Here is a 14669-nt window from a genome sequence, read left to right on the forward strand (position 1 = left end):
GATCTGGATCTCATAGAAACACGGAGTTGCTTTAAAACACGATTCGTTATTCTTTCTGCAACTGATCAAAAATAATTAGTAAAAAACTGCCAAAGTATAGCATTTGATCACACGATTCCCTATTATTTAGATAGTTATCCTAATCGTCTAAAGAGTATTTATATAAAAAAAATTTATAACCAAAACTCTGCGATCCGATGCATAAAAAGCAAATCTTTCTTGACCAATTTTTGGAATATATGATTAAATGTTTTTTTTCAATAAAAAGTATCAAATCATAGTTATGAATATTTGTCGGTTTTACTACAAACAATAACATTACTGTTAGTAATAAATCCTTAAGATTTTATGGTAATACATATCAAGTTTTATCAAAATACACATAGAATCTATTATCTTTAGCCAAATAAAAATATCTTAAGCATTCTTCTGTGGGATAGCTACGACCACGGATTTGATTTGACAGTATTCGTGTAAACCATCTTCTCCACTTTCTCTTCCAATACCAGACATTTTGTAACCTCCGAATGGTGTTTGAGGTCCGAAAGCGAGGAAAGTGTTGACCCAAACAGTTCCAGCTCTGACTGCTTGAGTGTACATATTAGCATTATCTAAATTTTTGGTAAAAATACCAGCCGCTAATCCATATGTTGTATCATTAGATCGCTCAATGGCTTCATCCAAAGTTTTGAATTTGAAGATTTGTTGAACAGGTCCAAAGATTTCTTCAACTGCAATTCTCATGTTATCGGTTACATTTGAAAAAACAGTTGGTTGGATAAAGTATCCTTTAGATGAGATAGCTTTACCACCACATTCAAGTTTAGCACCTTCCTTTTTACCTGACTCAATCAAACTAAGAATTTTGTTGAATTGTTCTTCATCAACTTGTGGACCTTGTTGAGTTGCATCGTCGAAAGGATCACCAACAACTCGTTTCAATGCAAGTTCTTTGGTTTTACGAACAAATTCATCATAAATACCTTCTTGGACGAATGTTCGGGTAGCTGCACAACAACACTGACCTTGGTTGACCATACAAGCTTCATGAGCGACTACAACAGCTTGATCAATATCAGCATCGTCCATAATAACTAATGGACTTTTACCTCCGAGTTCAAGAGATACACTTTTAATGGAATCTTTTCCGGCTCCTTGTAAAATGAGTTGGCCAACTTCGGTTGAACCTGTGAAAGTAATCTTCTGAACATCGGGATGATTTACCAAAGGAGCTCCTGCAGTTGGACCATAACCAGGAACAACATTTACTACACCAGGAGGGAAACCAGCCTCTTTAATCAATGAACATGTATAAAGAGCTGTCAATGGTGTTTGTTCAGCAGGTTTCACAACAATAACGTTACCAGTACATAAGGCAGGAGCAATTTTCCAAATGAACAAAATCATTGGGAAATTCCATGGGATGATAGCACCGCAAACACCGAAAGGTTCAACACGAGTATAAGCGAGATGATTTCCATCCATTGGAATAGTTTTACCATGAATTTTGTCTGCCCAGCCAGCATAATAACGTAGCTCACTAATGCATCCATAAACATCTCCAATTGCTAATTTGTAAGGTTTACCATTATCTAGAGTTTCCAATTTTGCTATGTAATCAGCATCACGGGCCAGAAGATCCGCTAGTTTGTTAAGCAGGGCTCCACGAGCAGAGGCATCCATGGTTCGCCAGGTTGAACCAAGTTTAAAGGCCTCTTTTGCTGCAGCAACGGCATTATTAATATCTGCTTCATCACCCTCAGCAACGAGACAAATTTGTTCACCAGTAGCTGGATTTATGGTAGGAAACTTCTTACCATTAACAGAATCAACAAATTCATTGTTAATGAAAATTTGTGTATATTTAACAGAGACTTGATTGGCCATATTGTTGCAGAGGATACTAGACTGCAGAAGTAGTTGAGAGCAGACAATTCAAAAAAGTTAAATGACGGAAAGTGTTAGTTGGCTTTCATTTTATACCAATGGCAAATAAAGCAAAACGAGTTACTCAGCTTTGATTAATCCCAAGGTTAGGGAGTACAAGCTGTGGAGATGAAATAGGCTATCCGCCGCTCTTTCTTTTCTCTTTCTATTTCTTCCCATCAAGTACACATGTAATAAACAAATATCTGAAATGAATATTAGAAGATGTTATGATATGAAATTAAAATCCATCATAAACAATTTATGATACAAACTTTCTCAATGCATAGACATTTTTCATACGGCACAATTATCGATGCAATGAATGTTGGGAAAAGTTTACAAGAGTACATCAGATTAACTTAATCATCATCGATTACATTGAATTACTCGGAAACACTTGTGAAAATGAACTCAGCAAAGCAGTTCATCAGATAAAATGTTACCAGTGATAGGCTATTGGTCGTCATTCAATTCATTTCAATAAACCAGTGCATCACAATAATATTCTCAGCATCTTTATAATATTTGTAATTAAACGAGGGCTACACATTAGGAAGACATATTGACTTTGCGTGAAGTTGAACTTACCGTTATTGTAACCTTAAAAATTATTCTTCGACTGTTTATAAGTAATAACGCCTGTTAACCATTGCTAATTTAAAAATGGAATGAACCTTTGATACACTCTAGAAGTCAATGCGCTATTCTTAGGTTAGTTTTAATGATGGTTTAAAAGTTGTGTAAGAAAAAATGTTTGTATGAATGAAGTTAGTGACTTGAAATGATCTCACAATCGTCAAACTTATTCCATCGGGTTGTTAATAAAAAGACAAAATTATCACATTTATACACTTAACATAAACTTCTTTGCAGTTTAGACTCTGTTGGTTTGTAGAGACATAAGAACTGAGGCCTTTTATTTGAATTTAAAATTTCTCTGATTTGCGTCTGATCTCTCAAAGTTTGCGAGAAAATAAAGTTAAAAGTTGAAACTTCGATCGCTTCTTGTACAATTACGGAAGCAGATTTGATCATAACTGTTGGCTAGAACTTCTTTTACTGGTGCAACTTTTGATGATGAACCAGAAAATGTACTTATTTTGAGAAATAGAACTTTTCTTTTTCTGTGAAACGGATTAGTTCGATTTGCAGTTAAATCGATTCCATTCTGTTGCCGCGAGAGTTATCGAACTAAAACTTACTATTCATCCACAAAAGTTGTTTGTTCTTATCATGAATTGATTACTTTTAGCAATTAAACAACAGTTCTCTTGATTTTGGCTATTTCCCTTAAAACTTTCTGCCTCAATATCTCGAGAATGGTAGCACTAACAATCACCATTCATTCACCAATTTAATCCTTTACTAATTAATAATTCAATCCAATTTGATAGATTTCCCTTAGCGCTTTTAAGTCATGATATTTGGGTTTTAAATGTACAAGTAACAACTTATTTAACAAAGCAAACTCATATTAACTCATTTTTGGCAAATAAAACAATTTTCTGGTTAAACTTACAAATCAAATACAAAGAGTATCGCCAAAGACGCGAACATCCGAGTAAAGAATTGAGACTTGGTGGGGTTTTGTAAGCACATGCAAACTGAATCCAATGGTACTATTAAATAGCTCATTCGATGGACAGTTTTCGAGAAAATCGTTGTCAAAGTTTCAACTTCGATCGCTTTTTGTACGATTATGGAAGCAGGTTTTTTCATGAAACTCATTTTACCGAGGTAAATTTGGATAACCAAACAGAAAATGGTCTTATTTTGAGAAATAAATGTTTCATTTTTTCGTAAAACAGATAAGTTCGATCTGTATTTAAATCGACTTTTTTCAATAACCGTAAATGTTAGAGAGATGCAACTTAGTATTCGTCAATGAAAATGATTTGTTCACATCATGTGCTGAATAATTTCTTCAACTCATCAATAGTTTTCTAAATATTGACTACTGACTTAAAGACTTTGAACCTCAATAGTTCGAGAATAGCAGCACCTGAAATTATCATTCTTTGGCCAAACATTGAATTTTAATGTGGTCTAAAATATATTGAAATATTATATCATTGAAGAAACTATGAAAAAAGTTAAAGCATTTCATTATTTATGTTACCAGATTTTACTTGGTTTATAAAGTTAAATTGTTACTCCAACTCAAATCAATGTTAAATGAATGAGCATGGATTCTATTCGATATTCAGTCTTATACTGTTATAGCCCATAATGAAATCTATTGTTTGGCCAAAGAATGACGACTGTAGGAGTTACCATACTCGAAATATCGAGGATCAAAGTTTTAAGGCCAATGGCCAAAATCAAGAGAACTGCCGATATATTGAAAAAATTATTCGGTCCATGATATTATCCAACAATTTTAATAGACGAATAATGAGTTCCGATTCTCTAAATTGTATGATCAAAGAGAAAAGTCGATTTAAAAGTAGATCGAACTTATCTGTTTTACAGAAATACTAAAATTCATATCATGTAATAAAATGTATTCGCATGTTGAGCATAGAAAGTTACAACAGAAAAATTAGTTTCATGGTTTAATCTGCTTCCATAATTGCACAAAAAGCGATCGAAGTTTCAACTTTGACAGCGATTTTCTCGAAAACTGTCCATCTGGTGAATTATTTAATAGCACCAATGTACTCAGCCTTTATGCCCCTACAAACTTCACTAAGTCTCAACTCATAAATCAAATGTTCGAGTCTTTAGCAGCACTCTTTGCATTTGATTTGTAAGTTTAACCAGAAAATTGTTTCATTTACCAAGAAATGGGTTAATATGAGTTTGGTTTGCTAAATAAGTTGTTACTTGTGCATTTAAAACCCAAATATCATGACCCAAGTCCGCTAATGGCAAGTTATTAATGAAATTAAATACTTAATTAGTAAAGGATTAGATTGGTGAGAGAATGATGATTGTTCCTGCTACCATTTTCGAGATATTTATGGTCAAAGTGTTAGGACTAAGGGGGTAAAATCAAGAGAACTGTTGTTTATTTATTAAAAGTATTTAATCCATTATGTGCACCAACATTTGACATGGACAAATAATAAGTTTCAGCTCGTTCATTCTTACAGTTACAGTAACTGATCACTTTAACTGAAAAGCGAACTATTCATAATCCGTTTTACAGGAAAAGAAAAGTTCTATTTCTCAAATTGAGCCTATTTTCTGGTTCATCATCAAAAGTTGCACCAGTAAAAGGAAGTTTTATAATCAAATCTGCTTCCGTAATTGTAAAAGAAGTGATCGAAGTTTCCACTTTGAGCTTGCTTTTCTCGAAAACATCAGAGAGATTTTAAAACAAATAAATGGACTCAGTACTCATGTCTTTACGAACCAACAGAGTCTAAACTGCAAAGAAGCTTATGTTAAGTGTATAAATGTGATAATTTTGTCTTTTATTAACAACCCGATGGAATACGTTTGACGATTGTGAGATCATTTCAAGTCATTTATACAAACATTTCCAAGCTTTCGACAATGAACATTCACGATTGTTTATGTAAAGGAAATGAATTGACTCGTGTAGCTGTCCTTTTAGGATTAGCTGCTGCTAAAAGAGGTACAATGGACATAAGTGTTGAAAGGATACTTTCAATTCATGTTGAGGCTCTTTTACCATCATCTTCAATTGAACTAGATGTGCCTCCTGTTGTCGAAGTCGCTGCTATTCTCGGTGTTGGTCTATTGTATCAAGGTTCAGGTCAGCGCCATATCGCTGAAATGCTTCTCGGTGAAATTGGTCGTCCTCCTGGACCAGAAATGGAACATTACATTGATCGTGAAAGTTATGCTTTAGCTGCTGGACTTGCATTTGGTTTAGTCACACTTGGTAAAGGTAATGAAATGATTTCCACAGTTGCTTCTTCTGAAGGTGTTTCCATGGCTGATGAGATGTGTAACTATATGATTGGAGGTCATAAAAGAGCGTTAACTGCAGCTCAAAAGGAAAAATATAAAACTCCAAGTTACCAAATCAGGGAGGGAGATTATGTTAATTCCGATGTTACTAGTCCTGGAGCAACTTTGGCCCTCGGAATGATGTTGTCTAATTTCTTAACAACTTTTGTACATTTCATAATAAAATATTGCTCAAATCTTTCCTAGTTGAACAAAAAAAGTTTTTACTCTAATGACTTTCACGCGATTGATCTATTAGAAACACGAAACCGCTCTAAAACACGATTATTAATTGTTTCCTTATCGTATAAAGAGTATAATCTAAAGTTTTCATAACATTTCAGACGCTGAAATTTGATGCACGTAAAGCAAATTCCTGACCAATTTTTAAAATATGAAATGTTTTTTTCAATAAAAAAATCATACGTTTATATTTTATATTTTGCAGATTTATTTGCTGAAGACAATAAAAATTACTGTTACGAATAGATCCACGACATTTTAATAGTTTTTGACACCATTAAATTTTTATCTTTTCAAAGAAAATCTGATTTTTAGGTTGTGAATGTTCATACTTTGGATAAACTGACAATTTGTATACACATCTAGACTATTGATAATTAACTATTGTATAAACATTAAACAATTAAATATTGTAATTCAGTATTGATGTTGAGGGCATCGAATCTTTTATCTACAGTCGAATAGAAACAATTTAAGCGTTCTTCTGTGGAATCGTTACCACAACGGATTTGATTTGGTAGTATTCATGTAAACCATCTTCACCACTTTCTCGTCCAATACCAGACATTTTGTAACCGCCAAATGGTGTTTGAGGTCCGAAAGCAAGGAAAGTGTTGACCCAAACAGTTCCAGCTCTGACTGCTTGAGTGTACATATTAGCATTATCTAAATTTTTGGTAAAAATACCAGCCGCTAATCCATATGTTGTATCATTAGATCGCTCAATGGCTTCATCCAAAGTTTTGAATTTAAAGATTTGTTGGACAGGTCCAAAGATTTCTTCAACTGCGATTCTCATGTTATCGGTTACATTTGAAAAAACAGTTGGTTGGATGAAGTATCCTTTGGATGGTATAACTTTACCACCACATTCAAGTTTGGCACCTTCCTTTTTACCTGACTCAATCAAATCAACAATTTTTTTGAATTGTTCTTCATCAATTTGTGGACCTTGTTGAGTTGCATCGTCGAAAGGATCACCAACAACTCGTTTCAATGCAAGCTCTTTGGTTTTACGAACAAATTCATCATAAATACCTTCTTGGACGAATGTTCGTGTAGCTGCACAGCAACACTGACCTTGGTTTGCCATGCAAGCTTCATGAGCGACTACAACAGCTTGATCAATATCAGCATCGTTCATAATGACTAATGGACTTTTACCGCCGAGTTCAAGAGATACACTCTTAATGGAATCTTTTCCGGCTCCCTGTAAAATGAGTTGACCAACTTCGGTTGAACCAGTGAAAGTAATCTTCTGAACATCAGGATGGTTAACCAAAGGAGCACCTGCAGTTGGACCATAACCAGGAACAACATTGACCACACCAGGAGGGAAACCAGCTTCTTTAATCAATGAACATGCATAAAGAGCTGTCAATGGTGTTTGTTCAGCAGGTTTCACAACAATAACGTTACCAGTACATAAGGCAGGAGCAATTTTCCAAATGAACAAAATCATTGGGAAATTCCATGGGATGATAGCACCACAAACACCGAAAGGTTCGACACGAGTATAAGCGAGATGACTTCCATCCATTGGAATAGTTTTACCATGAATTTTGTCTGCCCAGCCAGCATAATAACGTAGCTCATTAATGCATAAATGAACGTCTCCGAGAGCTAATTTATAAGGTTTACCATTATCTAGCGTCTCCAATTTTGCTATATAATCAGCATCACGGGCCACAAGATCCGCTAGTTTGTTAAGCAGGGCTCCACGAGCTGAGGCATCCATGGTTCGCCAGGTTGAACCAAGTTTAAAGGCTTCTTTTGCTGCAGCAACGGCATTGTTAATATCTGCTTCATCACCCTCAGCAACGAGACAAATTTGTTCACCAGTAGCTGGATTTATGGTAGGAAACTTCTTACCATTAACAGCATCAACAAATTCATTGTTAATGAAAATTTGTGTATATTTAACAGAGACTTGATTGGCCATATTGTTTAAGATGATACTAGACTAAACAGTAGTAGTTGACAGAAGACAATACAAGAAGTTGAATGACGGAAAATGCTAGTTGGCTTTCATTATATACCATTGGCAAAACGAGTTACTCAGCTTTGATTAATTTCAAGGTAAGGGAGTACAAGCTGTGGAGATGAAAAAGGCTATCCTCCGCCCTTTCTTTTCTCTTTCTATTTCTTCCTATGTCAAGTACTCATGTAATTATCTAATATCTGACATGAATATTAGAAGATGTTATCATATGAAAGCAAAACACATCATAAACAAATTATGATGCAAACATAGATATTTTTCATACAGCATTATTATCGACGTATTGAATGTTGGAAGCAATTTACAGAAGTAAAACAGATTAACATGATTATCATGGATTACGGGCGTAGTCTCCATTGACTTATCCGTTCACTGGTGTTAAATAAGCAAAGTTCATCAGATAAAATGTTACCAATGATAAGCTTTGGCTTGTCATTGAATTCATTTCAATAAACCAGTGCATCACAATGATATCTTTATAATCTCTGTAGTCAAACGATGGTTACACATTAAGAAAAGCCATATTGACTTTGTGTCAAGTTTACCGTTATTGTAACCTTAAACTTACAACTGTTTATAAGTTATTAAAATAATGCCTGTTAATCATTGCTAGTTAAAATGAACAAGCGTTTGGTACACCATAAATACTGACTGTTATGATTCAATTGTTTGAGATATCATTTGCTAAACTTTTTTCTGTGCTTAAACTCAAATTTTATATAAACTTTTAAATAAATACTTTGATATAAAAATTTTATTCAAACTTTTTATTCGTTAATTTTATTATAATATAAAATCATGTCAGCTAACACGACTTACCCGCAGTCGATTTTAATTTTACTGATAAACATGCACAAATTTCAATTTCAGGTGACATCTAATATCCTAAATAGGTGAAACCCACGAAAGTTTTTCATAACACAACCGGTCCTATCGATTGACAACTCGCTCATTTAAATCGGCTCGGGTTAATTCGTGTAGTTTCCTTGTAAATATAATAAAGAAAGGTGATTACCATCGATCATGCACTTATCGAAAATATCATTATCGAAGATTAGATAAAATGTTGCCAAAGTCAAGTGCAAGCTCCGTCCAACAGTCGGTTACATTGCAAGTTTATCTAGGCAATAAAAAACTCAGTTCATAACCACTAAGCTATCGGAACTGTCATCTTGTGACATCTTAATAAAGTCATCTTTTGACTTTTTGTTGGTTGGTTTGACTCAATGGGAGTGGAATGTTAAATTTGTGTTCATTTGAAGTTGTCACCGATGAACCCTTCACTCTCCTTTATTTTCTCTGAACTCTTTCCTTTTTTAATTTGACTGCATCTACAGAGTCCAGCAGAATCACCTTCGATTTCTGTAATTTGAGGGGTTTTCAAGATTTGTAAAATAATTTCGCTGAGTAATTATACTAACCACTCTCCAGGAGTTAGAAAAAAATTAAAATTCTTTGAGCTAAAAATACTCTAATGGTCAAATATCAACTTCGGTCCAGTCTTTCGTTTCGCAAATTATCTGTACAAGAGTTACAGGGTTGTCAAAGCTGCTTTTTGCATACATTTTGTAGATTAATGTGAGTGATGGAAACCTATGCTAAAATGGTATAATCTTTTTTAATATTCAATAATATGATAACAAACTATAAACTTTTCAATTGATAATAAATTTAGAAATTCAGAAATTCTATTGATTTCTTATTCATCAGGTATAATAGCAGTAGCCTCGCTATCAGAATCATCTGAAGTCATCAGATGATGTTCAAATTATTACAGGCACTGAAAAGATCCCTTTTCATGGTAGGAATCAATTTATAACAATCCTTCAATTATAAAGTTACGAACTACTTGCAGTTATACGAAGTGGTGAACTACGAAATTTTTAAGTTTTAAACGCGTTAATCGAAATCAGGTCCGATCTGAAAGATCCAGAAAATATATTTTACGTCAACCGTTATCGAGATATTCAAAATTTACTTTCAAAAACTCATTTAGGCACTTTAATGCATGTACATTGCAATAAACTGAACCTATGCAGGAAAATTTTCTGAGCAAAGCAGCTTTCAAACTCTGAACAGAGAGTTTGCGAAACGAAAGAGTCAAACAATGTTTATATCTGACCCATTGGAAATTTTTTTTGTAACAACTGAAGATTCTAACATGAGTTTTTGAAATTTACCAATCTTGATTCAACTGACTAATTAGCAACGGATTTTAAAGTGGCGAACAACGCCCGTAAGTTCCTGCGCTTGAATATTTAAGATGCTTGGCAGATTTGTGTCATTTCAGCAAAAGTCATAAAGTCGTACAATTTGCATTTCTCAAAAATCTTTGGATTAAGCGTGATTGATTAAAAGAAACTGTTTCATCGTTATCATCATTATTGATAGAGATAATTCATGGCAATAGGTTGAATTGAAATCAATCATGCATGAGTTTCATTCTCATGATACATTTGCAACGTAAATTTACGTTAACAACGAACAATAAATTTATCATTCTGCAGTTTCACTTAAAAGACTCAAAGTTAGACTTTTCTCCTCATCGAAACATGTAATAAAATCAGATAGCTTCTTAATCCATTGTATCAACTTGAAAATTATTTTGAACAATAGTGAGTTTTTGGCCATTTGAAGATCTCTAAGAATTGATTTAATTAACATAATTTATTTGTAAGATAATTCTTTAATAGTATGTTAGTTTATTCTTTAAAGTTTTCTTTATAACAATTTTCGGCCGTTTTCACTGCAGGAATTATGAGAATCAACTCTTTAAGTTTTACTTTAGTTCAATGTGCTAAGGTTAAAAAGAGACAATTGTCTATGTGGAATACAATAGAATTTAAAATTAATGTTTAGGTCAACTGAAATCTTTTAGGTTAGACAAGTACAAAATTTTTAAGCATTCTTTTGTGGGATAGCGATGACCACAGATTTGATTTGACAGTATTCTTTGATGCCATCTTCACCACCTTCACGTCCAATACCAGACATTTTGTAACCACCGAATGGCATTTGTGCACCAAAAGCAAGGAAAGTGTTAACCCAAACAGTTCCAGCTCTGACTGCTTGCGTGTACATATTAGCAGTATCCAAATTTTTGGTAAAAATACCAGCTGCTAATCCATATGTTGTATCGTTAGAACGTTCAATAACTTCATCCAAAGTTTTGAATTTGAAGATTTGTTGAACAGGTCCAAAGATTTCTTCAACTGCAATCTTCATTTTATCGGTAACATCTGAAAAAACAGTTGGTTGGATAAAGTATCCTTTAGATGCAGCGGCCTTACCCCCACATTCAAGTTTAGCACCTTCTTTTTGACCCTCTTCAATCAAACTAAGAATTTTGTTGAATTGTTCTTCATCAACTTGTGGACCTTGTTGAGTTGCATCGTCGAAGGGATCGCCAACAACTCGTTTCAATGCAAGTTCTTTGGTTTTACGAACAAATTCATCATAAATACCTTCTTGGACGAATGTTCGTGTAGCTGCACAGCAGCACTGACCTTGGTTGAACATACAAGCCTCATGGGCAACTGCAACAGCAAGATCAATATCAGCATCGTCCATAATAACTAATGGACTTTTACCACCGAGTTCAAGAGAAACTTTTTTGATCGAATCTTTTCCGGCTCCTTGTAAAATGAGTTTTCCAACTTCGGTTGAACCAGTGAAAGCAATCTTCTGAACATCGGGATGATTTACCAAAGGAGCACCTGCAGTTGGACCATAACCAGGAACAACATTTACTACACCAGGAGGGAAACCAGCCTCTTTAATCAATGAACATGTATAAAGAGCTGTCAGTGGAGTTTGTTCAGCTGGCTTCAAGACAACGACATTTCCAGTACATAAGGCAGGAGCAATTTTCCAGGCAAACATCATCAAAGGGAAATTCCATGGAATAATTTGACCGCAAACACCGAAAGGCTCAACACGAGTATAAGAGAAATGACTTCCATCCATTGGAACAGTTTTACCATGAACTTTATCTGCCCAGCCAGCATAGTAACGTAAATGAGCGATGGATCCATAAACATCTCCGATTGCTAATTTATAAGGTTTACCATTATCTAGTGTCTCCAATTTTGCTATGTAATCAGCATCACGGGCCATAAGATCCGCTAGTTTGTTAAGCAGGGCTCCACGAGCAGAGGCATCCATGGTTCGCCAGGTTGAACCAAGTTTAAAGGCCTCTTTTGCTGCAGCAACGGCATTATTAATATCTGCTTCATCACCCTCAGCAACGAGACAAATTTGTTCACCAGTAGCTGGATTTATGGTAGGAAACTTCTTACCATTAACAGCATCAACAAATTCATTGTTAATGAAAAGTTGTGTATATTTAACAGAGACTTGATCGGCCATGTTGTTGATGACACTTAGAAAAACGCAAAATTAAATACGTAATTGAAAAAAGACACTGTAAAATAGGAAAATACTGTAAAGTGATAGCTGGTTGTCACAAAATTAGATAGCAATTGGCAAATGAACTAAAATGACGATCAGTAGTGATTACCCACAGACAGGAGAGAGAGAGAGAGAGAGAGAGAAGGTAGTGGGGAAGAAAGAGACTATCCTCCGCCCTCCCGTTTTCTTTCTCTTTCTCTTTCTTTGTCAAGTAATAAATACTAGAAGATAAGATCAAATGAAGTTAACCTTGAATCATCTGCTTGCCTTGGTTTTTCAGTTTTTATTTTCAAAAAGTGAACATTTTTTTCACCATAAACTGACCCAACAATTTTTTCCCTTGTATGCTTTTTGTCACATTAAATCATCATTTTAATCCTCAACATTACCATCATAAACAAATCATTATGTAAACTTATGCATAACATCCTTTTTATTCAAATCAACCGACATTTTCAACTTGAAACAAGCTCAATGATTGGTATATTGAACCATGGGAGCGATTTCATGAGTACAACAAATCAATGTGAACGCATCGATCACAAACTTAATCTCAATTTATTTATTTAAAGTCATCGATGGCAACAATAAAAATCATTAGCATCATTAGATAAAAAGTTAACAAAAAAATAAAAGCCAATTTCAACCAATAGTCTGATTGAAAGCTATTGATTGGCATCAATAATGAATGCATGTACTGGTTCAAGTTAATCTAGTCAATAAAATTAATCACGAACAATGAATGGGTAAAGGTTGAATTTTGATAACTGATGCTGTGTCAAATAATAAAATCTTTAGGCTTACATTGACTTATCGATAAGAAATAGCTCTTAATAGATTAAAGCTCAAAGGTTTACCTCATTCATTTAATAGTATTTCAATAATATAGTGAAGATGAAATAAACACGATTATCAATTGATTTTACCTTCAATCATTGATCAATTGCTTCACAGAGAAAATAATCAATCTTAATCATTGTCTAATTTTGAGTGAATGAAAAAGCTGAAGACTGGTTATATTTCGTGTTTCATTTTATCATATTTCAGGAATCATGATATAATATCTTAACAGTTGCGATGTGGTTAGAAACAATTGATATTTAACTTACAATTACAACAAGGCACCAAATTAAATATGATGAAAATTTTCAATCATAAACCATTGTAATCAACATTCCAAGGCTATTTTCATCACATCTTGGACACAATCAACAGAAAAGCTGTAAAGTACAGAAATGCTTCAAGCTTTTTGAATCAACTTTGGTCAATGAAAATGAATAAATCAATCCAACAATCAAGGCATAAAAACAAATCTCTTATTAAAATGATTATTTAGATTATCATGAATCTCTGCTTGAAGTACCTGTGAAACAATTTCACCTAACAGTGTTTTGTCACAATCAAAGCTTCGAGCAAAAATATGCTAATATTAACCAATTTTAGCAGTTAAATCAAAAGATCACTCGGTCATAATTTAGTCTTTGAAGATTGATTGAGCTCAATTCGCTATTTATCTCGTTTCCATTTTAGATTATTCAGTTCATAAAAACGCAACATTATCTATGAACCTATTTTTCAATTGTTTAAATATGATGGTTAACTGATTGATGAAGAAATCTTAATTTAGACAATTCTAGCAAAGTTGCACTTAAATATTGTTATTATTTGAAAGCCGTCTGCTTGTTGTGAATTATTATATAATTGAAATTAATTTTCCCAATATTTTTGCACTAAGCTTTGGCTTATCTTGATTAAGCATGAATAGCACTTCTAATCAAGAAGCAAAATTTGATTTTGTTTTAAATTTTAAATCAGTTTTTTTGTTTTGATCTTAACTTAATTTAATCAAACGCTTCAGCCTTTGAAAGCTTACAATTTATTTCATTAATTATTTTCAGGTGCACGTTAACTTATCCTGATTAGCATTAGACTTTCATTTACATTATTAGAAACAAAAGGAAATGTTGAGGATGGGTTTACTTTAAACACAGTTAAAATTAACCGGTTAACTAATTTTCAAATGCTAAATTATTGCTTCCTTGCAAGATAATTTACAGTTAACAATCACAATCAATCACAAGATACACTTTCCAACATTTAAGTTCAGAATTGTAAACCAATTCTTCAGAAGAACTCGCCTGATAATAACTGCTTAATATAACGA

General features: G+C 33.7%; 2 protein-coding genes and 1 pseudogene across 3 annotated transcripts; all 3 read right to left on the minus strand.

Annotated features, from left to right (window-relative positions):
- Window positions 1-281: 281 nt before the first annotated feature.
- Window positions 282-2009, minus strand: LOC107368752 (aldehyde dehydrogenase 1A1-like). The gene has a single exon (XM_015936627.3). It carries the CDS (start codon window positions 1885-1887, stop codon window positions 418-420), a length of 1470 nt encoding a protein of 489 aa, XP_015792113.2. The 5' UTR covers window positions 1888-2009; the 3' UTR covers window positions 282-417.
- A 4268-nt stretch (window positions 2010-6277) lies between these two features.
- On the minus strand, window positions 6278-8120 carry LOC107368715 (aldehyde dehydrogenase 1A1 pseudogene; annotated as a pseudogene). Its single transcript, XR_016198539.1, has one exon. The product of XR_016198539.1 is annotated as an aldehyde dehydrogenase 1A1 pseudogene (transcript).
- A 2623-nt stretch (window positions 8121-10743) lies between these two features.
- Window positions 10744-13041, minus strand: LOC107368714 (aldehyde dehydrogenase, mitochondrial). Its single transcript, XM_015936585.3, has one exon. It carries the CDS (start codon window positions 12461-12463, stop codon window positions 10994-10996), a length of 1470 nt encoding a protein of 489 aa, XP_015792071.2. The 5' UTR covers window positions 12464-13041; the 3' UTR covers window positions 10744-10993.
- Window positions 13042-14669: the final 1628 nt, after the last annotated feature.

The sequence above is a fragment of the Tetranychus urticae genome, chromosome 2, assembly GCF_039701765.1.
Source record: "Tetranychus urticae isolate SD_2017Ah chromosome 2, NJAU_TeUrti_SD_1.0, whole genome shotgun sequence".
Taxonomy (NCBI): Eukaryota; Metazoa; Arthropoda; class Arachnida; order Trombidiformes; family Tetranychidae; genus Tetranychus; species Tetranychus urticae.

Bases quoted from the DNA above. Each gene is read 5' to 3' on its own strand.
- LOC107368752 (XM_015936627.3), bottom strand. From the start codon at position 1,887: ATGGCCAATCAAGTCTCTGTTAAATATACACAAATTTTCATTAACAAT.
- LOC107368714 (XM_015936585.3), bottom strand. From the start codon at position 12,463: ATGGCCGATCAAGTCTCTGTTAAATATACACAACTTTTCATTAACAAT.